Source organism: Coenobita brevimanus, chromosome 66, assembly GCF_032717465.1.
Source record: "Coenobita brevimanus isolate Jiangsu-jjx chromosome 66, ASM3271746v2, whole genome shotgun sequence".
Classification (NCBI taxonomy): domain Eukaryota; kingdom Metazoa; phylum Arthropoda; class Malacostraca; order Decapoda; family Coenobitidae; genus Coenobita; species Coenobita brevimanus.
In genome coordinates, this window is record NC_137019.1 from 18,780,298 (window position 1) to 18,805,338 (window position 25,041).

General features: G+C 41.0%; 1 protein-coding gene across 2 annotated transcripts in view; it reads left to right on the forward strand.

The window, feature by feature from the left end:
* The window catches only part of LOC145405284 (Golgi resident protein GCP60), a 60,321-nt gene that overhangs the window by 29,522 nt on the left and 5,758 nt on the right, over positions 1-25,041 (forward strand). Inside the window, exons 4-8 of one of the 2 annotated variants that reach the window (XM_080276698.1) lie at positions 2,555-2,695; positions 5,831-5,935; positions 8,289-8,376; positions 11,554-11,697; positions 24,236-24,329. In XM_080276698.1, the coding sequence (XP_080132824.1) occupies positions 2,555-2,695; positions 5,831-5,935; positions 8,289-8,376; positions 11,554-11,697; positions 24,236-24,329 (572 nt within the window). The remainder of the gene's footprint in view (positions 1-2,554; positions 2,696-5,830; positions 5,936-8,288; positions 8,377-11,553; positions 11,698-24,235; positions 24,330-25,041) is intronic. The other variant, XM_080276699.1, reaches the window with a different exon arrangement.

A 25,041-nucleotide genomic window follows, 5' to 3' on the forward strand; every position in this document is an offset into this window, starting at 1 on the left:
ACACACATCTTCCACGTCCCCCATCTGCTCCAATTCATATTTGCCCAATCGTTCCTCCACATCTCTCTTATACTCTGCCTTTTTCTTATCCTCTTGTAACCTTTCCACTCTCCTTGCAACTACTCCTTCCTCTCATCTTCCCCTTCTTCTATTCCTCCATCTTACTTGGATCCTAATTCTGGCCACCACCAAGCAGTGGTCAGATAGTCCACTCCCCCAACCTCTATAAGCTCTTGCATCCATTACACATCTTCGCATCCTTTCATCCACACACACATAATCAATCATTGCCTTCCTTTCATTCAGTTCACCTCCCACCCTTCTCATCACTCGCCATGTATACCTGTGGATCATTTTATGCCTGAAGAGGGTATTGGCTATCACCAACCCCCTCCCAGCACAAATGTCCACTAACACACTGCCATTCTCATCTATCTCAGCAGGCACACCCCACTCACCAACTATTCCATCCACCTTCACATTCACTACATTACCATTCATATCACCGATCAAAAACACTCTCTCATTCCTTCCAAACTTTTCCATGCACACTTCCACATTTGTCCAGAACTCTTCTCTCACTCTGCTAGCACGATCATACATTGGCGCATACACACACACAACGCCCCACACTTGTATTCCAACTTTCAACTTTACCCGCAAAAATCCTTGACCCAACTGATCCATACTGTCTTATGCTCTTCTTCCATCTTTTACTCACAAATATACATGCTCCTTTCTTTGCCCTCTCATTCTCACCTACTCCTGCACATATGCCCCATCCATACTCCCATTCTCTCACACATTCTCCTCTCCATTTTGTTTCAGTTATTCCACATACATCCACTTTCGCACCCTCAAGCACCTGGACAATCTCTCTCTCTCTCTTTCACCTCATCATTTGCTCCTCTTACATTCCATGTAGCCATTACCAAGTCCTTTGTCCAGTGCTTGGTCGTCATTGTTAGGTCAGTCCTTGTCCAAGGCTTCGTGTTTGTTTTTTTAGTTAGTTGTTTTCCGGGGAGGGGCACTAACCCTCCGCCAACCCTTTCAGTCGCCTTTTACGACAAGCAGGGATACTGAGGGAGTATTCTTGAAAAAAAACCCTACCCCCAGGGGGTAGGAAAAATCAAACAAGTACTGCCTGAGGGCTTCCTAATCCACAGCTCCAAAGTGTCACAGACGACGTTTCTTTGGAGGGTCCACAGGTGTACAGGAGCGATAGGACAGGTTAAGGTGATAAGGTTGTGATCAGAGGAGCCCAACGGAGAGAAAAGATTAACAATGTAAGCAGAAGGATTAGTTGTAAGGAAGAGGTCAAGTATGTTGGAGCTCTCTCCAAGGTGGTCAGGGATATGAGTAGGGTGCTGTACAAGCTGCTCTAGGTCATTAAGGATAGAAAAGGTATAGGCTTGTTCACCAGGTGGTTCAGTGAAAGGAGAGGAGAGCCAAAGGTTGTGGTGAACATTGAAATCTAGAATGGAGATTTCAGAGAAAGGAGAAGTGGATAGAATGTGTTCCATCGTAGAAGTAATATAGTCAAAGAATTTTTGATAGTCAGTAGGATTAGGAGATAAGTAAACAGTGGAGATATATTTAGTCAGAGAATGACAGGAAAGCCGAAGCCAGAGTGTAGAGAATTCAGAAGAATCGTGTTCAGGAACACTAGAGCAAGATTAGTCGTTGCGTACATATACACAACAGCTTTGAAATGAGTATAGAGGAAGTAGGAGGATACAGAAAAGGATTTGACAGCTGAGTCTCAGTTAGGAGAAGAAGGTGAGGTTTAGAGAAGGAGAGGTGGTGCTCAACAGAGCGAAAGTTAGAGGAAAGGCCACGAATGTTGCAGAAATGAAGAAGAAGAGAGTCAGACAGTGGTTCCATGCAGCTCGAGTCATCACTGGGAGAGGGGTGGAAGGTGGGGGCATTTATGTTCCTCCCCCCCCCTGGATACTCTCAGACCATGTTTTGTGCTGCCATTTTTTTTTTTTTTTTTTTTTTTTTTTTTTTTTTTTTTTAAATGGAAGTGTAGTGTGTACTGTGCATGTAGTTTGGTGTTGATAGTTAGAGAAACTTGTATTGGAGAACATGCTGGCCTACTCTTTGTGTTACTGAGACACTGAAAAAAGTTCAGCAAAGGGGGATGGTCAGGACCTAGTCCTGAGGGCTGATGAAACAGGAGCTCCAGCTCTCCCTGTCATCAACTTTCCATCCACCTTGGGAGTACTGCCCTGCTCAACTGGTGCTACAGTCTGCTTCTCAGTTTTTGACAGACCTTCTATGATTGTCAGTCATAGGACTTTATGTGGCAAACTAGCAAACTGACTACAGACCTGGTGAGGGGGTGGGATCTTCCATCCTACCACCTCATCCCTTAGTTTTTATTGGGTAGGAACCACTGACATCATAAAAAGGGCTGGCTTAGTGCTTGGCGGTTTTGGGCAGACCTTCTGCTATCATCAGTCACTGGACTCTTTGTGGCAAACTAGCAAACTGATTTTCATGAGTCATAGTACTTCAGAGGTTAACCTAAGTGGGTGTTTTCTTATTCCAGAGTAGCGTGGCAGGCACTGGGATCCATGACAAGAAATGAAGCCAAACACCTATTCATCAATAAACTGAGCGACCTGGTGCCTACCTTCCGTCCATACGTTGAGGCTCTCTGGGCAGACAAACTGGAAAAGGAGAGGCTGGCGTATGTTTATGAACCTAGGGACCTAGTTTTCATTTTAATGCATAGTACTATGTGAGGTATATACTTGTTGAGTGGATAAAAAGGAATATGCTGAGAGATGGTGTGGACATGTACCGTACAAAGAATGCACATAGATTGGTGCCAGAGAAAGTGCGTGAAAATGATACTGAGAGTAGCATTGGTAGAGGCAGACCTTATCTGGTGTGGAAAAAGGGAATGGAACAGTACATTGAAGAAAGAGCAGGAAGAGGAGGGTTTGAAAGTGTGAGAATGATGTGTGAGAAAAAGGTAGTTTGGAGATACTTCTGTCATGGCTCTCCCCTGTCCAGGTGTTGCCAGGAGGGGACAGAGTGTTAAAGATGATGATGACCTCCGGGTCATTTTAACCAATATGGCATATATATGTTGTGGGTAGCAGCACTCAACATTTGCTTGTTTGATGTAGTGCTGTTTTCATGTGACAACACTGAGTGTTAAGTTAAATAGTTTCCTACAATCCAGGAAGCCATTGGTTGTGTTGAACGGTTGCCATATAACTGGAGATGTGCCGATAGTAACGGTATCGGCTGTATCGGCCTTTTTTTTTTTTTTTTTTTTTTTGTAGTACAGTATTGGTATCAGTATTGGCAAGGTAAAAATATGGCCAATACTCCGATACTTTTCTGATTAATTATGTGATTCAAGACACTCATGTTTCATGACAGTGATAAACAGATGGTTATGATATTATATTACGTTATAATTATTACATGTATGATGTAACATTGTCATATACTGTATTAATATTATATGTCGATTACTATATTGCTTCTGCATTAACAACACTCACGTTATTGGCATCAAATAAATCAAAATGAAATCAAATAAATAAAATAAAAATAAAAAAGTATCGGTATCAGTATCAGCTGAAAAGTGGGTATCGGTATCGGCCAACGTCTTGGTATCGTCACATCTCAACATATAACCATTTGACGCCTTGTAGTTTAGTAGGACAAGGGACCGTCACAAATCCATAAGAGGAAAAAGAGGTCATAATGATGATGATGATGATGCAGGAATATATTGTGTTTGTTCTCAAAATTTGTGTCAACCAAGGCAATATTTTTGTCAAGTAATAATCAGTTCTTATGGTTATATGTAGGGAAATCATTTTGTTTTAAGGTGACAGGAAATCAGGATACAGTAAAAGTCCTCTCATTCGGCATCTGGTCTTACGGTCTTTCCGGTCTTTTGGTCTATCTGTCTATCTATTGCCAGATGCCATAATCCCGTAAGGGATGGCCATTTGACTTTGAGTTACTTGTTTTACAGGGAGGGGCACTAACCCTTCACCAACCCACTTGTTGACACGTAGAGAGCACGTATGGTTTGGTTATATGGTTACCACCCAGCATTGTAAATGGTTTCTTGGCTTACAGGAAACCATTTGGCTTGTCACTCAATGTAAAGCCACCTGTCACGGAAAGAAAAGCAATAAGAAGTGACAGGAAAGATGGGAGAAATAGGAAGAGAGGATAGAAGGCACAGCAAAAGAATGATAAAGGCTAAGGTGGTTTTCATAAATAGTCTCATTACAAAAGTTCCTTGCTCTTCAGACACATGATGCCGAGCTGGTCAGCACCCACAACTGGGTCACCAGCTCATCGCTGTTACCCGTGTGCCCATAGTTGCCAATCTGGCACTGTTGGCGCTAGACCTAGTGCTTTTCATAATACTGTAATTTAGTGCCAATGAATATTGGATTTTCTTCTATATCTAGCACGTTTTGAAGTCCAATTTAGTGCGAAAATTTGAACAGTTCACCTATAGCTTAGCACATTTTGAATTTGAGCTTAGCGCTTTTGAAGATTTCTGCTTGCCAACACTGCATGGGCAGTTAGCCAAAATGACTCTTGAGTGTCTGGCTTTGTGAGCAGGACCTTTTGAAAGTTTGGAAATTTTGTTGTGCTATTTTGTGGTGTACATATGTAAATACACCTAGAGTATGATAAGTACAGTAGAACCTCTTTGGTCCGGACCCCTTTGTACCGGATTTCTGTTAATTCGGACAAAATTTAAAAATAATAAGCTCCAGAAATATGTTGAAAGTAATTCTAAAGTCATTTTTAGTATCGGCGCGGAGAGCGATCGTCATTTGTTTAGTCTCGGATCACACTAGGTCACAACATGGGTGCCTGTTTAAACACACGCTAGCATTCGTTCCATCAACTAGTTCACCAACCATTTATATTTTTATGCTGTATTTTAAAAGTTAAGCCTCCTTACCATGCCCCTTAGTGCAAGTGTAGCTTCAGCAATGAATAAAGGTGTTAAAAGGAGGAGTTTGCATACACAAAAATGGGTCAGAATATTCTGCAGTGTTTAATGATTACTGTAGGTTATTTTTTGTACTTAAATGTGCTTTACTTGTACATCAAACATTAGCTTCTTTTGCCCATATGGGCGTTATCAATATGCCAAAGATGACAATGTATTTTTTGCCTACATAAGTTTTCTTTTTATTCCAAATATTACAGTTAATTAATTAATGAATTTTTTTGCCTACACGGGCCTTAGTCACTTACTACAATTTAAAATGTAGGCTAGTTTCTTGTTATGGCCTTACCTGTAAATTATGCAATACAAAACTATCGTACATGATTAGTTTGGTTATTTTAGTATCCTTTCATCTTTTGCAGTTACGTAGGGTTGACATATGCCACATATGTTAATAATTAACAAACATACCATATGTAGATAGTTTTTGGTGTGAACTGGAGATTACCCTGATGGTCCGGACAATCTGCTAATTCGGACAACCCTTCCCTCCATATAGTCTGAATGAGAGAGGTTCTACTGTATGTTTATTGTATCATTCAGTACATTAAATTTAAGTTGCTTATTAAATATTTAAAGCTTGGGGTTGACCAGTAATACTTGCTAGACACTGATTGCATCAGGGTGACCGACAATGATTTCTAGAAACTTTTTGGCAGGTTTTCCCAGTCATTCGACAGTTTCTGCTATTTCGGCACCCACTTGGTCCTGAAGATGCCAAATGAGAGGACTTTTACTGTAATTGTATTCCATATGATACTTGGAAAAGAAAGAGAGAGAGGAAACAAGAATTATGATGGTTGTGATACTATTTTACAGAAAAGAAGAAGAAGAGAGGAAAAAGGAAGAAGAGGAAAGAAGAAAACTGGAAGAAGAGGAGAGGAGGAAAGAGGAAGAGGAGCGAAGAAAGCAAGAGGAAACAAAGTATGTATTGGTTTCCTAATTGTTATTATATTTAACTGGGCGGACTTTTGATAATCCTTCCTGTCAGGTTTTTTCTTCCTCTTTGAATCCTACCTTACTCCGTTGGTGGGAATTGAGGTCAAAAGGATGAGGATGAGGATGATTGCTATTATTATTATTATTATTATTATTATATTATTATTTTGCACTTAATGCCAAAACTGAGTTGCCTAGTTCTGGGCATGAAGCCTCTGATGGAACAAAAACAACTGAATATCTAGTGCTGGTGGCAGTAATGTCAAAGCAGAGGGATTGTGGCCATGTACAGTTTGCCACAAGGGTGTGGAAGGTAACTCCATCCTGTGTGGTGTTTGTGATAAGTGAGTGCATAAGAGCTATTGTGGTATTGGAAGTAGACTGCAAAATAATGCTGATTTTGCATGTGTAGGGGAGAGCATATAGAGATTGTGAAGTGGGGAAAGGATTGATCTTGCTGGTGAGTCTCTTGAGTTTGTGTGGGGAAGTTTGTTATTTGAAGGACATGTTATGTGCTGGTAGTGGGACAGGAGTTAGTGTTTCATTTAGGGGTGGGAGTGTTTGAAAGAAGTTCAGGGAACTGTGATCTCTCCTGACATTGAGAGGACTCTCCATCCGTGGTAAGGGGTCCATGTATGTAGCATGTTATGGGAGTGCAACACTGTATGGCAGTGAGATGTAAGCAGAAAGGGAAAATGATATTCATAGGCATAAACATCCATCTATCTATTGCCAGACGCCATAATCCCGAAAGGGGTGACCATTTGACTTTGAGTTGTTTTACGGGGAGGGGCACTAACCCTCCACCAACCCACTTGCTGACACATAGGGAGCACGTATGGTTTGGCTATATGGTTACCACCCAGCATTGTAAATGGTTTCTTGGCTTATAAGAAACCATTTAGCTTGTCACTCAATGTAAAGCCACCTGTAAAGGAATGAAAAGCAATGAGAAGTGACAGGAAAGATGGGAGAAATAGGAAGAGAGGGGGGCTGGCACAGAAAAAGAATGATACAGGCTAAGGAAGAAGTAGGCAGCACTACATCAAGTGAGTGGATGATGGTCGCCACCACCTACTAGAGATGTGTAGGACATCCTCGAATGAGAAGCCTGTGGGGGTAAGGATATCAAATGAAGAGCCAAGAGAGATGATGGGATTTGAATGTATTGTATTAGTGTTGTGATGAGGAGTAATAGATTGAGATGATTTAGGCATGTGAAGAGAATAGAAGATGACAGTGGGGGAGAGGTATGAACATTGAGGGTAGGATTATGAAGGACAGACCAAAAAAGTCCTGGGATGAGGTCATAGAATGTGACCTCAAGGAGTGGGGACTGAATGGGTCGGTTGCCAAAGATTTAGCAGTGTGGAGAGTCATCATTAGATGACCAAGGGCAATGGATGCAAACATGTAGGAGCCTTTATAAATGAAATGAAACAGTTGCTATCAGTAGTAGTAGTAGTAGTAATAGTAGTAGTAGTACTGTAGTGATAGTATGTGATGATCTCCAGATATCTGTAGATGTCATTGCTTTGTGCCTGCTTGTTGAGTGCAACATAACCATGGTGAGCAGGCTTGGGTGCTGCTTTGACCTAGTAACAGTCAGATTAATAGCAGCAGTCAGGCTAAAAGCACTGCCCCACTCGTTCAGGGATGGGGATGAAGAAGATGTGGATGAAAATGGCAAGACCAGCTTATCTGTCACCTCTCTCAAGGCCCTCTTGAGCCAGAGCCCTAGCTGGAAGATATGGTAGCCTATTTGGGAAAGGGTGGTAGAGGCCTTTCAAGGGTAGGGATGAGATGGATGCAGAGGCTGTCAGCCAGGACACCTCGTTCTCCACCTCTCCAGGAATGAGATGGATGTGGAGGATGTCAGCCAGGACACCTCATTTCCCACTTCTCTTGAGGCTCACTTAGGTCTCTGCCCCAGCCGAATAAGGTGGAGGTGGCTTTTCGGGGGTGGAGACAAGCCTGCTCAGGGAGCAGGCATAAGCACTGCTTTGAGATAGTAACAGTCAGACTAAGAGCACCCTCCCTCTTCCATCTGAGTCACAACCTAGAGAGGATGGGTAATATTGGCTATTTTCTTCGTAAATGAAACCATGTGGAAAATCCAGGAGAGGCTTGTATCCTGCCATGGAGTGATACAAGCTGCAGAGGCATTGCTTTGTAATGATATCATGTATTATCACCATATTCTAGTGTTGGTATATCATTACAGTTCAGCTGTCAAGATGGAGAGATGGCAGCTTTAGGCCAAGATAAAGTGCATGGTGTCTAGTAAGAGGCATGTTTTGTGTGCTGTTGATTTTTACCAGGATTGGTTTACTTCCAGGCGGCAGATACAAGAAGCCTTAAATCAGCAAACTTACGAACAGTTCAAGAAATACGCAGAACAACAGTATCCTGGCAATCCAGAACAGGTATATCTCTGTGTATTATGTGCCATGTCTGTCTGTCTGTCTTTATCCGTCTCTTTGTCCATCAGCCTTTGGTTGTCTCTGTCTGTTTCTGTCTGTCTATCTGTATACCAATGGCAAGGGGGCTGTCCTTTTAAACAAATGAAGGTAGCCTTTTTATCACAATGTACTGTATTTCCATTCTTGTAAGACATGAATGTATTAATGCTGTGATGAAGAAGCATTGAGAGGATTTATGCATGTTGAGAGGATGGAGAATGACAACTGGGTGTGGAGGGTGTGAAGTGTGAACATCTCAGGTAGAGTTGCAAGAGTGAGACCAAAAAAGTTCTTGGATGAGGTCGTAGAGTGTGACCGCAGGGATAAGGGACTGAATAGGGAGGCTGGCAGAGATTAAGCAGTGTGGAAGGCTACCATTAGGTGACCAAGCTCGACGCATGTAAGCATTTTGAAGCTTCCTTTTCTTTCCTATATATTTTTCCTAAAGCTGTCAGACAATGTTGCTCATTTGATTGGACACTATTGGTTACTCCCTCATTTACGTTTCTTTTTTGTCCACTGGACCCTCCATCACCCCATCCTTAGGTGGAAAAAAAAGAAAAAAAAATGAAAGTGGTGCCAAGGCACAGGAAACCCGTTCACAGCAGTCATTTTAGTGCTGACGTATAAAGGCAACAGGGTATTTAGTCAAAGATGTCACGTGTCAGATTTGGAGTAAATTGGGTGAAAATTGACAATTTTATGCCCATTTGAAATTTTAGGCCCTACCCACGTGACACTGACTCCCTTACTGCTAAGTGAGGGGTGACCCCCTGATGTAATGAGGCATATTATAGGATGAAAATTTCAAAGATACACCTTTAGGTTTTGGTTTCATGTTGATATGATGAAATTGAAAGGAGTTACGGCAAAAAAAAAAAAAAATGAGTTATTTAAGAGGAGCCTGTGGAGTCACATGGAGAGACAGGCTGACGAATGAGGATATAAAGGAGCGTTGTAGTGTTGATGTGGATGTGATAGGAAGCGTTATGAGGAACACACTGAGGTGGTTTGGCCATGTGGAGAGGATGGAGGGTGAAAGACTGACGAAGAGAGTGTATGTGAGTGAGGTGGAGGGGGGAAGAGGGAGGGGGAGGCCGAGGATGAGATGGAGGGTTGGGGTGGAGAGGTATATGAGAGAGGGGGGTGTGAGTTAGGAGCAGGGCAGTGAAATGGCAGTAAAATGGCGGGTGCCCCCCCCACCACCTGGGTGGTGGGGGGGGCACCCCCCTCTCGGCTGCCTCCATACCACCCTCTACTCCACTCCCTCACGCCCTCCTTGTCCCCCATCACTCTCCCACCCCTCCACACAACTGCATCTCTCCTCCCACAACAACCTGTATCCCTTCCCATCCTCTCTTGCCCCCCCTCCCTCCCTGCTAGCCTCATCTCTCCCTCAAACCCCATCCCATCTCTCCCTCCTTGTCCCTCACTACCCTTCCAATCCCCAACAGGACCCCGCGTGTCAGGCCTGATGTACGTACCTGTGTCATATTATTTGTACTTCTCTCCAAATTTTTACACCTCATTCTGTTCATTTCTCACTTCGTACCTACCAGTTTCTGTACGTACATGGTTGGAGAATGCCGTATGTTGTACTGCATACGACTCATCTTATTATTTTTTTTCATTCTCCCTACCTGCCCAGATTAGCACCTCAGAGTAGTGTCCATCTGTGTTAGTTTTCAAAAGGCTATGAGGCCTTGTAGGGCTACTCCCTGCACCTGTTTCATCTCCCCACACATACAAACACACCTGTTTTCGTGGCTGGTGTGATAAATTCCAATGAACTGGAGATTTTCCACAAGAGAATTTGGTTGTTGCCGAAACTGTAATGATAAGTGTGATGAAGTGTAATGATAATGTGATAATTGCAATGGTGTGATAAATGTGTAACGAGAAGTTGGGACAGTAAAAGGAGAAATCGGAAACAAATTATTGCCTTTTTTCCCCTTTCTTATGCATGCATTTAAAGCGTTATTCAACTTTATTTTGATGTCCTTCATGGTTATAAACATTTATATGCGTTTGTGTTAGTTTTGGAATGACTATGAGGCTTTGTAGGGCTACTCCCCACACCTGTTTTATGTCCCCACAACAACATACACCTGTTTTTATGGCTGGTATGACAAATCCCATTGAAATGGAGGGTTTCCACAAGGGAATTTGGTTGTTGCCAAAATTTTTGTCCCCAATTACCACCAAGGCCTTGTAGGCCTACTCCCCACACTAGTTATCTCCCTACACCTACATACACACCTGTTTTCATGGTAGATGTTACAGAACACAATGATGCGCTTTTGTTTCATGCGAAAAGCTGGTTATTTCCAACCCCTGTACCTATAGGCCTACTCTTCACAGCCTGCTTTATTTCCCCACAGTCTAGTAATCTCCCCACACCAACATACACCTGTTTTCATGGTTGGTGTGACGAAACACTTTGAAATGACCTGTTTCAATAAGAAAAAATAGGTAGTTATAAAAATTTTCATGTTTTTGATTGTTTTTGAAGGATAACTATCATAAACTTTTTTTGAACTTTGACGCACGATTGTGCGGTAACCATTAGGCCTACAGGGGTACGGATTGCGTTGTCAGGTGTGTAAATTCTTCCTTTTTGGCCAGAACACAGTCAATTTGCCCTTGATGAAAGTCACCAAAACACCCCCAAATTGCGGTTGTGGGAGGTACCGTGCCTGAAACAACTGCGGTCTTAAGGGGTTAAAATATACACTTTTTGGGCCCAGAGCCTGGGCCTTGGCCCAATTTGGCCCCAAATTTAACCAGGTGATCAAAAGGTCATAGTATATCATCTCTGTAATTTTAGTCAATATTGCACTAGCAGTTTTCACCAAAAATTGTTAACAGACAGACAGACAAACAAATGCATAAATCGAATGAAAGCAGTACCCGTCCCCGAGCCCCTCCTGGGTTGGGACGTGTAAAAAAAACATGAATGATGATGATAGTTGTAATGGTGATGGTGTTAGTAATGAAAATTTTGTCTGGTTTCTGTATCTTATATTTTCTTTGTGTTATTTGAGCTTACCTTGCTTAAATGGTGCCTTAATTGTGTACAGTATTTCGTTGTTGCTTGCAGTTCTCAGAGTGAAAATGTCCTAAATAATGGTTTCCTTGCAGCAAGGAATACTAATCCGACAGTTGCAAGATCAACATTACCAGCAGTATATGCAACAAGTATATCAGCAGCAACTTCTTCTGCAACAGCAACAAAATCACCAGCCACAACAGCTACAGCAGCAAATTGATGGCACTGTTGATCAGGTGAATTTTATTATTATTAAGCCTCTATCGGATGCGTTTATGTGAAGCTACAGAACGCAGTGAGTGTTTTTGGTGTATCAGATAGAGCCAGGATTCCAGGGGCTTGCATGGTGAGCACATGGAAGTGTGGCTCATTGTATTGGGCAGATTTGGGCTGCCTGGACATTGCTACTCCTCACCCTGCCCCAGGGTGGGAAAGGAGGTCCGGATGATGATGATGATGAATTAAACCTCATCATACAAATGGTGAAGCTTATTGTTTCCGTAAGTACTATTATTTTTTTTTTTTTGCACTGCTTTTTTCTTAGATCTTGATGATATTATATAAGGAAGGTACCCTAGGGTAACCCAAGTACTTGTGCTAAATATAAATGACCTTGACCTATTTTTGAAGGGCATATACATACTCATTTTTGGTGCAAAAATTGCATATTTGAGATTGAAATGTCTCAGAAACTAATTGAGTTCCAGGTACAGTATTTGGTTGAAAATTCTGTTATAAAAAAGTTTGCTGAGAATTTTGGCTGAATATTTTGCCATTTGGCCCCTTGGAAAGTACCAAATTCAATTCTGCTCAGTGTGTTCTTTGCCAATTGTTTTAGAGAAACCCACAAAAGCTGTAAAGCTGTAACTTTACAAAAATGTAACTATGACCATTCTTCATCCTTCTGCATACAGGTGACTTTACACTTCCTCTTCTTTCTTTCTTTCTGTCATTCTTTCCTCTTCCGTCTGCCTATGGGTGACACTGCACTGAGTGACAAGCCAAATGGTTTCCTGTACACCAGGAAACCATTTACTGTACTGGGTGGTAACCATATAACCAAATTATGGCACCTAGTGGTTAAGTGAGTAATTAAGATGCTTCAGTTGGATTGAGCCTGTGCAGGTTTATATCCGGAGGGTGGTTGGGGTTTATTGCTTACATAATGTCACTCAGGGATGAGTGAGGCTGGTCACTCTCATCTTCAATTTCAGGACCAACTTGCCTAGCCCCGGGCACCTACACTCTTCATGGGGCAATGTAGGATTAGATGATGGATGGATGGGTGATCCCTCTTACTATCTTGAGGGAATTTGGTTATAGTTAAGTATACAGTTAGCCAGTTATTGAAACAAATGTAAAATGTACCCATGCATCATTTATATCTTCCACACCCCTGTCTTCAAATCTTATTGGTATTACACAAGAAGCTACCTTAGGTTAATGTAAGTACATGTTCCAGATATGAATGACCAACTACAGTACCTTTAACCCGATAGCTGCCACGTACATCATATGATGGAAAATGTGTAGCTGCTGCATACATCACATGAGCAAATTTTTTTTTTTTTTTTTTTTTTTTTTTTTTTTTTTTTTGAATGGGTGCATTTCTAATGCTGTTTGGCACCTCAACTGAGCTCTTTCCGTCACCACCTGCGTGTCCGGCCACCACCCACATATCCTCAGTATCTCCCTATTACTAGTAAGGAGGGGAGGGTCAGATGCACAAATTCATTACTTCATCACGGCTGAACCAAGGTAAGTAATGAACTCATATATGTTTTTCCAATACTTTTTCTTTGAGAGAGTTTTTTTTTTTTCCCCACATGGGGAGGTAGACCAGGAAACCCAATGCAGCAGTTGTCGGGTTAAAGGTCGTAGACTTGCTTGTGATGCCAGAATTTCATACTTTATATGCTGGTACCATAAATAGTTATGGCAGAGCTTCCTTATTGTCTCTGCACAATAAGTAAATAGATAACTAGTTATTATTTGTTTTATCATTATTATTATTATTATTATTATTTTTTTTGGTTGTAGGTGTGGGCTCTCACCATCCACTTACTCGGTGTAGTGCTGCTCTCGGGTGACTGCCCTTTCCTCTCTTCCTTCCTTCCTTCCTTCCTCTTCTGTTTTTCTTTCCTTCATTCTTTTCTCTTCCTTTGGCCTATGGGTAACTCTACTCTGAGTGACAACCCAAATGTTTTCTTGTGCATCAGGAAGCCATTTACTGAGCTGGGTGATGACCACATAACCGAATTATGGAACCTGGTGGTTTAGTGGGTAATTAATGCACTCCAATCAGATTGAGCCTGTGCAGGTTTATATCCAAGGGGTGGTTGGGGTTTATTGCCCATGTAATGCCACCCAGGGATGAGTGAGGTTGGTCACTCTCATCATAAATGTCAGGACCAACTAGCCTAGCCCCTGGCTCCTACGCTTCTCATGGGGCAACACAGGATTGGATGATGATGATGCACTTTTTTTCTCAGATCATGATGATATACAGCAAGGTACCGTAGGGTAACCCAAGTACTGGTGCCAAATATAAATTACCTGTTTTTGAAGGTCACATACTCATTTTTGGTGCAAAAATTGCATACAGGTATTTGAAATTGAAATATCTCGGAAACTAATTGAGGTACAGCTGTTTGGTTGAAAATCCTATGATAAAAAATTTGCTGAGAATTTTGGATGGATATTTTGCCATATAGCTTAGTGGAAAGTACCAAGTTCAAATCTACCCCATGTTTTCTTTGCAACAAATTTTAGAGAAAACCACAAAAGCTGTAACTCCATAGCTACACAGTTGACTAACCTTAACCTCACCCTTACTACTGAAATTACCGTTTTGGGTGATCTTAATGTTCATCGTGTAGAATGATTATCGCGTTTGTCAGGACCGATGGTACTCGTCTAGAATGCAAGCTGTTTGCAGTATCATTTTAACCTCATGCAATTGGTAAAATAACCAACCAGAATACCAGATAATTCTGACCATAATGCCTATCTCTTGGGCCTGTTCCTGACATATAATCCAGGTCAGTACGGGATAGAAATACTGTCACCGTTTGGATCCTCCAACCGCAATCTCATCAAAGCCTCATTAGTTAATTGCCCCAAACCTCCCCATTGTGAACCAGTCAGGTTGACCAGACAGCACTCTGATAGGGCAGACTGGGATGGATTTTGAAATTATCCTTCTGATATTCCATGGAAGTCTTTCTTCACCGGTGACATCAGTTCTACCCAGTCCCACATGAATGATTTGATACAAGCAGGTATGGAATTGGTCATACCCAGTCAACAGTTCACTAAAAAATCGCACTCCCCAAAGTGGTTTGACAGCAATTGTGCCAGAGCAACGACCCAGAAGTCCTCAGCATATAGCATTTACCTAAAATCAAAATTGTCTGAATCACACAATTTAAAATTGCTAAAAACTATGCAAAAGCAGTAATTAATCTTGTTAAATCAGACTTTCTTCACAACGAAGCATCCAAACTATTAAATAGTCCTAATAACAATAGAATATTCTGGTCAACTCTCATTTACTTCAATAATAACTTTAACAAGTCATCACTTATTCCCCCACTAAAATCTTCTGATGGCAACTATAAATAACCCGCGTGGTAAAGTGAACATCCTAGTCCTTTCTTTTGCTAGAAATTCTAAGTCAGCCAGAATTTCCATGTACTAGAACTTGACTGTCCAGAAATAACTCCAATTAAGATACAGACTAGGTATGTAAAATCCATTTTAGACAATTTACCAACCAACAAAGCTCCAGGTCCAGATTGAATTCCTCCAATTGTTTTGAAAATGTTTCTCAGAACTTCTGGCTGTTCTAGGTAAATTGTTAAGACTAAGCATATGTACTTCTTCATTGTCTAATTCTTGGAAAGATGCCAATATCCACCCATTGCCAAAGAAAGGAAGCTCCTCTAACCCCTCTGATTACAGATCAATGGCTATCACATCTTTTCTTGGTAAAGTATTTGAGACTGTAATTAATAAACACATTGTTAAACATCTTCAGTCCAGCAGCTTGATCAATGATCAACAGTATGGTTTTCGTCACAAAAGATCCACTGTTGATATACTCAGTCTCCTAACTCATACCATTCATCAGTCAATTGACCAACATGGAGAAACCCATGCAGTAGCCCTTGATATTTCTAAAGCTTTTGATAAAGTATGGGACCATTCCGTGCGATCCAAAACCCCTTGCAATGGCCTATCATCTTTTGTTCTTCTGATTTCCTCATATCTTAGCGACAGAGAGTAAAGAGTAAATATAGACGATGTATATTCCAATTTGTACTCGATTAATGCTGGCGAGCCACAAGGATCAGTTCTGGCTCCATCTCCATTCCTAATTTTTATTAATTATCTCTTTTCTGTTACTCATAATCCCATTAACTCATATGCAGATGACTCAACACTTCACAGTTCATTCACACTTGAACACCGATTCACAAAGTTTAATATTTGTAACTCACAACTCACTACAGCAGTCTCCATAAATCAAAATCTTTCTAAGATCACGGAATGGGAACAAAATAATATTGTGTCATTTAACACTAGGAAAGCCAAATATATACAGTTTACTATTAGACAGATATTGCCTGATTCCTGTTACCTCCAGTGCTACTAATACTTCTATCTGTGAAAGTATTTAAATTCTCAGTGTCTCACATAACAATACCCTCAGCTGGACCTCACATATTAGATCACTTGGTAAAACCGCTTCAGAGAAACTTGGATTAATGTACAGAGTCCATAATTTCTTTATTGACGAGCAGTTAGCTATAATTCACAAGAGCCATTTGTGCTCTCAGCTGGAATATTGCTCACCCTTGTGGAATGGTTGTGGAGAGGATGCACTAAAACAACTGGACAAAATTCATAACAAAGCTATTAAAATTTTTAATAACCCCACTATTATAAATGAACTACCTCACTTACAAGTCAGAAAGAATGTTACCTTCCATGCATTATTTTACAGATACCTGTATGGCAAATGCCCAGACAAAGTTGCATCCGTTGTGCCATCTCTCCACGCCTTATCCCGCATTACACGGGCATCTGGTAGCGCTCATGAGTGGACTGTCACATTGTCATATTACAGAACTTCAGCCTATCAGAATTCTTTTATTCCTCGAACTGCGTCTCTTTGGAACTTGCTTTCCCAGAGTGGTGTTCCTCCAAACTTCAACCTACAGCGGTTCAAGTCCAGCTGTTACAGATTTTTTTATGATTGAAAGACACCTGTAACCAGGTGCATATATTATTTTCTTTTTATTCTCTTGTTTTTACTTTTTGTTATTAAAAAAAAAATAAATAAATAAATTTATAGATATTTAGCTGTGGTCCCTCTTATGATCTGAAAGGAATATGTTTACAGTTAAGCATACAGTTAGCCAGTTATTAAGACAAATGTAAAATGTACCCGTGCATTCTTCCACACCTTTGTCTTCAGATTGATATTACACAAGAAGCTACCTTAGGTTAATCTGGGTACATGTTCTATGTATGAATGACCATGAACTACTTTTAAAGGTCAACAGACATTTATGACACCAAAATTTCATGTCTTATATACCATAGATAGTTATGACGAAGCATTCTTATTGTGGCTACACTTGAAGAACAGATAACTAGTTATTATTATTATTTCACTCTCATCTTAAATGCCGGGACCAACTGCTTAGCCCCGGGCTCCTACGCTCCTCATGGGGCAATGTAGGATTGGATGATGGATGGATGGATTATTATTATTACAGTAAAAGTCCCATTATTCGGCAGCTGATTATTCGGTAGATCCGACATTTCGGCAGTTTTGAGAAATAGTCCCATTTACGAAAATCTTTGATTGTTCGGCAGATGTCTGGAATCATCTCGGCAGTCCAGGAAGTGTTATCTGTGACTTGTAGGCCTAATGTTTCATTACACTTCTGTATGTTCACTAATTTCAATATTTTTTCAGACTCAGGTATAGTATTATATTGATTACAATATTGGATAGTATCATACAGTACAGTAACAACCCCCTCCAAATTAGCGAGGGTTACGTGCCAAGCCCCCTCGCTAATTCTTGAAATTTGTTCATTCTTGACGCATTCCTGAAAGTGTCATTTACTGGTAATTGCGTAGCCCATGAACCACTGATACTGTAATGCATTACCCATAAATAATGGTGCTTGTTAAATTAGTTTCCCCATTGTTTTTAGCTGTATGGCTGTGACAGCTCTAGTATTTTTATTCCTCAGCATAATGGAGGAAGGGACTGTCCTGTTTAACTAAACCTAATCTAACCGAATTTAACTGTACCTAATAATTTAACCATACCTAACCTAACCTAAAGTCAGAAAAATACTTAAAAATAAACTGGAGGAATATGAATTGCTAAGGTCTCTCTGATGAAGGTTAAACGTACATTAAGCGCTCATTCTTTTGTTCGTTTTTGTGTTTAATGTGAAAGAGAGTACTGATGCAAACAGTAATATATCCCATTAACCCCTTAATAACCTCCGGCACTGAACAACCCTTTACAGTACCGATGTCAATGATATCAAGTCAGTGTGAGCTATAAAGAAAATTGAACAATTATGGGGAGGGAACGAAGGTCACTGGTACGTTTACACGACTCTATTCTAAGATTCCAAGCAGTCAGGCGGTCGGTTAATCTCAGATGTTTTCGCCCATTTGGTAAATGCCCCGTAACTTTACAAGGTTTTCTGTGACTCATAGCGAATCATAGCATGGGTTTGGAAAGCTAAATAACATTGCTAGGTGAGCCAGACGATTATCTTCACGTCTTTAAGAAAAACAAATTGACAGAAGAATGGAAGAAACTTACTCTACGTACTCAGAGGGATTAAATTTCTTCCATTTTCTTAAAGATGTGAAGATAATCATCTGACGCACCTAACAATGTGTTATTTAGTTTCCTAAACCCATGCTATGATTCACGGGAGAAGTTACAAAGTTACTGTGCATTTACCAAATGGGCGAAAACATCTGAGATTAACTGACCCTCTGACTGCTTGGAATTGTATCGTAGAGTCGTGTAAACATGTCAGTGACCTTCGTTCCCTTCCCATAATTGTTCACAGTTTTTTACTGTAATGGGTTGTTCAATGCCGGAGGTTATTAAGGGGTTAATGGAATACATTACTGTTTCCATCAATACTCTCCCTTTCACATGTAAACAAAAAAAACGAAGAAAAGAATGAATGCTAAATGTACGATTAACTTTCATCAGAAAGACCTTACCAATTCATATTCCTTCACTTTATTTTATACAATTTTCAGACTATTTTATTTTGTGTTTGGAAAAAATACTGTATACAGCACTCACTCCAAACATATATGTAATAACATAAGTAGTGATGAGTTCACCAATACAAGTGATGTACTGTGCTGGTAAGTAATATTATGTATCATTTCGGCCATCCAGGAAGTGTTATCTGACTTGTATGCCTACTGTGTCATTACACTTGTATATGTTCACTAATTTATATATATATATATATATATATATATATATATATATATATATATATATATATATATTTCAGATTCAGGTACAGTACTGTATTGATGGCAGTATTGTACAGTATACTCTCTCCAAACAGTTCTAATACCATAAGTGGTGATGACAGTGTTCACCAATATATTTAAGGTACTGAGTGGGTAGGTTTTTGATTATTCGGTAAATCCAACATCTCGGCATCATCCTGGTCCCATAGATGCCGAATAATGGGACTTTTACTGTATTATTACGGAGTGGCATGAAAATGAAAAGTCAAGAGTGAAAGCACTGGAGATGGGACTGCTGAGAAATATATGTGGAGTACAGAGAGTGGATAGGGTACGAAATAATGTGATTCATGAATGATGTGGAGGGAGGAAGTCTGTGGACACCAGAATCGAAGAGAGAGTACTGAGATGGTATGGTCATGTGAAGAGAATGGATAACAATAAAATGGTGAAAAAAGTATATCTGAGCGAATTTGAAGGAGGGAGGAGGCGAGGTAGGCCACGGAGAAGGTGGAGGGATATGGTGGATGAGTGTGTAGGGAACTGACAAGAGATCGAGCTAGCTGGGTGAACATTGTGAGGAGAAGCGCATGATCAGGTATTTGCCATCCCTTTTTAACACGACAGTATCCGGATTGACTGTCGGATATGTGTATGTGAAGCTACAGAACGTGATGAATATTTTTGGCGTATGAGATAGAGCCAGGATTCCAGGGGCTTGAAGGATGGGTGATTGAAAGCATGGCCTATTGGAGTGGGTAAATTTGGGCTGTCTGGACATTACTACTTCTAACCCTGCCCTAGGACGGGAAAGGAGGTCCGGATGATGATGATTATAGTTGTTATTGTTGTCATTACAGTAATCCCTCATTTATCCTGACATAATAGAGCCAAAGGCCTGTCTGGATGGTGACAGCATCCAGATAATGAACACTGTACCCCTCCCACACCCGGACCCTGCCTATACACACTTTGAACCTATACCTAACTTATTTGTACAGTACCCATGCCTAATTTGGCAGTGTTTTCTGGTCATTCAGGCATATTTAGATATCAGAACACACATAGGAATATCCAAAGTAATGCTAAACACCAAAAAAACCATGCAAAAGAACACTGAAAACCAAAAAACGTTCTATCTATTCACCACTATATGTACAGTACCCCTCCTAATTTTGGTAATTTTCAGGTCAGTCTGCCACTTTTAGACATCAAAACACAGATAGGAATATCCAAAGTAATGCTAAACACCAAGAAAACTGAAAAAAAAAAAAAAAAAAAAAAAAAAATTGAAAACCAAAACACACCCTACCTATACACCACTCCATGTATTTTCTGCCATCACAGGCCTCAATACTATTAAGGCATATAGGCCTGATGGAATCCCTCTTGTTGTTCTCAAGAACTGTGCTTCAATGCTTACACCCTGCCTAGGTAAACTCTTTCACTTTTGTCTATCAGCTTGTACCTTTCCTTCTTGCTGGAAGTTTGCTCTCATTCAACCAGTCCCAAAGAAGGGTGACCATTCGCAACCCTCTAACTATCGTCCAGTTGCTGTAACATCCTGTATCTCAAAAGTTTTCGAGTCAGTTCTTAATAGAAAAATTTTAAAGCATCTTTCCTATCACAACCTTCTTTCTGATCGTCAGTATGGGTTCCGTCAGGGACGCTCCATAGGCAATCTTCTCACCTACCTTTCAGACTCCTGGTCATCCTCATTTCGGGACTTTGGCGAAAGCTTTGCCAGTGCACTCAACATCTCAAAGGCTTTTGATCGAGTCTGGCATAAATCTTTAATTTCCAAACTGCTCTCTTACGGTTTCTATCCTTCTATCTGTGCCTTCATCTCTAGCTTCCTTTCTGGTCGTTCTATAGCCGCTGTTGTAGACGGCCATCGTTCTTCTCCTAGATCTATTAACAGTGGTGTTCCTCAGGGCTCTGTCCTATCACCAACCCTCTTCCTTTTATTCATCAATGACCTTCTATGCTGCACATCTAACCCTGTCCACTCATACGCTGATGACTCCACCCTTCACCTTTCCATTCGATTCCTGCAACATCCATCTCAGCAGTTACTTCAGCAGGCAAGGGATGAGGCTACGACACACCTAATGTCTGACTTGGTTCGTATCTCTGACTTGGGTTAAAATAATCTGGTTGTTTTTAATGCATCAAAGACTCAGTTTTTGCACCTATCAACCCGACAAAATCTTCCACAGGTATACCCACTAAAGTTTAATAATATTCAGCTTAATCCTGCATCATCCTTGAACATGCTTGGAGTTTCATTTACTTGGGACTTATCTTGGAAAGATCATATTACATCTCTTGTAAAATCTGCTTCCAAGAGATTAGGTGTGCTAAGCCGACTCCGTTCCTTCTTTACCCCTGCACAATTGTTGACTCTATACAGGGGTTTTATCCACCCCTGCATGGAGTACAACTCTCATGCATGGGGAGGCTCCCCACATACAGCTCTTCTCAATAGGGTGGAGTCAAAGGCTTTTCGCCTCATTAACTCTCGTCCTCTTACAGATTCCCTTCAACCTCTGTCTCTTCACTGCACTGTTGCATCTTTATCTCTTTTCTGTCGCTAATTCAATGGTCACTGTTCCTCTGAACTGTCTGCATGCATTCCTCCACCTCTACGACGGGCGCGTAGCACCCGTCTAGCAGCAAACTCTCATCCCTTTTCTGTCCAACTCTCTAGTGCCAGAGTTAACCATTACTCCAGGTCCTTCATTTATGCAACAGGTCAGCTCTGGAACTGTCTCCCTCTGTCTGTATTTCCTGCTTCCTATGATCTCGAGTCTTTCAAACGCTGTGTGTCCAGGCATCTCGAAATGATCGGATCTTGAATTTGGCTCTCTCTTGTATTTTGTTTTTCTCTTGGAGGGAACAGTTTTGCAGGATTGTGGCCTTTGGTTCCTTCTTCCTCACATGAAAAAAAAAAAAATCCTTCTTAGTTTTGGCACTGATTTCAGGTCAACTTGCCACATTTGGAAATCAAAACACACATAGGAATATCCAAAGTAATGCTAAACACCAAGAAAACCATGGAAGAAAACCATTGCAAACCAAAAAACACCCTACATTCAACCCTCAGCTATCACTCCCAGTTGGTCCCGCTATGGCTGCACTATAGCCGAAACCGTGATAGAACTTTTGGTAATAATTCTAATTGGTGCCATGACCTCAATATTTACCCCTAAGATACCTTTTTTGTACCACATATTAACATATAATAGTCTAAAAATGAGCATGTTTTATGATGTGATAACAATTCTTATAAATACCCCTAACAGTTGATTCATTGATGTTTTCTTCCCCACACTTCGCTTGGTCTCACCATTCTCTATAAGTTTCACATTTCCAGTTTATCTGCATAACTTAGGTTCTTCCTCTTCTTTACATCCCTACCAGGTGCCGCAGCATTATGTTGGGTGATGGTAGGGGGACAGGAAGGGGGTACGTTGGCCATGGTCGTATCACAAAAAAAGGTTATTGTTCTCGCTATCACTGTTCATGGTCTGAGGGTGTGCACTTGAATGGTTTGGCGGGCAGGAGACTCGGTCAGGCGGCCAATCAGCACTCGGCTGGCGCTGACGTCACATGACCAATCACGGAGTGAAGCTTTTGTTGGCTGGGCGGAGCACTGGAGCCTGGCCTTTTTGAAATTTTCGAACATTTGCTGTGCGCGATAGCAGGCATTTAGTGCATGATAAAGGTATTTGGGTAGTTTTGTATACAGGCGTGATAGCGAGATACGCTATAGCGGAACCCGTGATAGCCGAGGGTTGAATGTACCTATATACCGCAGGATGTACAGTACCCCTCCTAATTTCGGCACTGTTTTCAGGTCAGTCTGCCACATTTAGACATCAAGACACACAAGAATATTGAAAGTAATACTAAACACCAAGAAAACCATAAAAAGAAAACTGAAAATAAATAAACACCATATCTATACACGACTGTATGTACAGTACGCCTCCTACTCTTGGGGCAGTTTTTAGGTCAATCTGCCATATTTAGACATCAAAACACACATACGAGTATTCATAGTAATGCTAAGCACCAAGAAAACCATGAAAGCAAAACACCGAAAACCAAAAAATACCCCGCTTATACATGACTGTATATGCAGTACCCCTCCTAGTTTTGGCACTGTTTTCAGATCAGTCTACCATATTTAGACATCAAAACACACGTGATTGTCCATATTAATGCTAAACATCATGAAAACAATGCATAAATAACAAAAATCCACAAAAAAAATGACGACAGTTTGAAAGTTTGTTGTCTGTGACAAGTGATTGTTCCCGGGGCTCAAATATGCCACTGTAAATTTGTTATATTGGTATAAATCATATACCATCTTCTTCGATGATGTTTATGCTATAAGATAAGCTAATAAGAAGACATAAAACTGACAAGTAAGAGTACAAAATTCAGGCAGGAATAAAGTGTTCAAGATTAAAACTTACCTTCATATAACATCCCACCATTCTAATTCAAAATTTTGCCAGTGTCTTCCAAGAATTAAGCATATGTCTAGATGCAGAATTTCATGAGCTTTCTTGTTGTCACCAAGGAATTTCCATATGACCAATAGAGTTGAATAAATTGCAAAAAACTTTGAAAACTTACTAGTCAGTGCTATCACCACGGAAGTGGGTAAAGACTGAAGGAGTGGGGGGGGGGGAAGGAAAGGAGGGGGGGGTAGAGGCGAGGCTGTGGGCAGGATTCTCCCCCTTATGTCAGCAGGCAGACGGGTGCTTTTGCCATACATTTACCCTTGGCTTGCGGTCTGTTAGACGCCGAGTAGCCATGTGGAAACAACGCATCATCACCGGGGGACTTTCAACCTGCGATAGAGAGGCGGATGGCTGCTGTCACTGAACCTGTACTCGTGGTTTGTGGTCTGTGTTCGATGGAGGTGGCGGTTGGGAAAGACTTAGCCCCTTTGGCCGCGCGATATTAGACATTCGGTGGGGAATGTGCAAGGTAACAACACTCATACAGAATCAGGCTAAACAGTGATTGAGATCTTCAGTAAAAGGCATTATTATGTTTCTTCCCTCCTTATCTGACATCCTGATATTGGCAGTAAAAATCTGGATCGGTTTAGTAAATGCAAATATCAACAATATATCAGTTCAGTGATTTGTATCGGTTTCAGCAGTATGTCGAATAGTGGACTATGATCGATACATTTGTAATTTATAGGGTGGTGATGAGAGCCAAACTGATGGTGGAGATGAGAGCCCAGACCCAGCCGAGAATGGCCATGAGTCGGAAGGAGAAGACAGTGATGAAGAAGGTATTGTACAGAGAGAGAATTATATCCTTAAGTAACAGTATACCTCTAGTGTTTGTGAGTGAGGTGCAAAGGGAGGGGGAGACTGAGGATGAGATAGAGGGATAGAGTGGAGAGGTATACGAGAAGGAGGGATATGAGTTGGATGGAGGACAGTCAAATGGTAGAGGATAGGTCAACATGGAGGCACTCTGTTTTTGGCCATCCCATAGGAGATTAAGGCATCTGGCTATAGATAAGTAGAGATGTGACCTTAAGGGGCAAGGGGGGAATTGTTAAGTTTTGAGAATATCATAATTTTGTTATGCATGGTGTATGAGCTGAAAGATTGGTATACCTGACTATGAACCTGCCAACCCCGTAGCACTGTGGTTTGAATTCTGGTGTGGGTAGCTAGCATCATTGAACTCAGGTATTCAGACATTGGATTGGCAGGTTAAACGAGCACTTATGGTAACACCTGTAGAAGGCAGCTGATAACTTAAGCGATGTTTTGGCCTTGTATCCCAGGGTGGTGAGTAAATAACCCACCACAGGCTATGAGCACCTTGGCTAAGCCTTTCATGCTGTCTACCCTCACCTTTACCATTACATATTATTCAGACTTTTAAGCTGATCTCTGTATAGCACATCAAAATTTCATGTGATACTGGGCTTATTGCTAAGATCAGACATAAACCTCATCACTCTCATGACTGATTTTTAATTCTGTTCT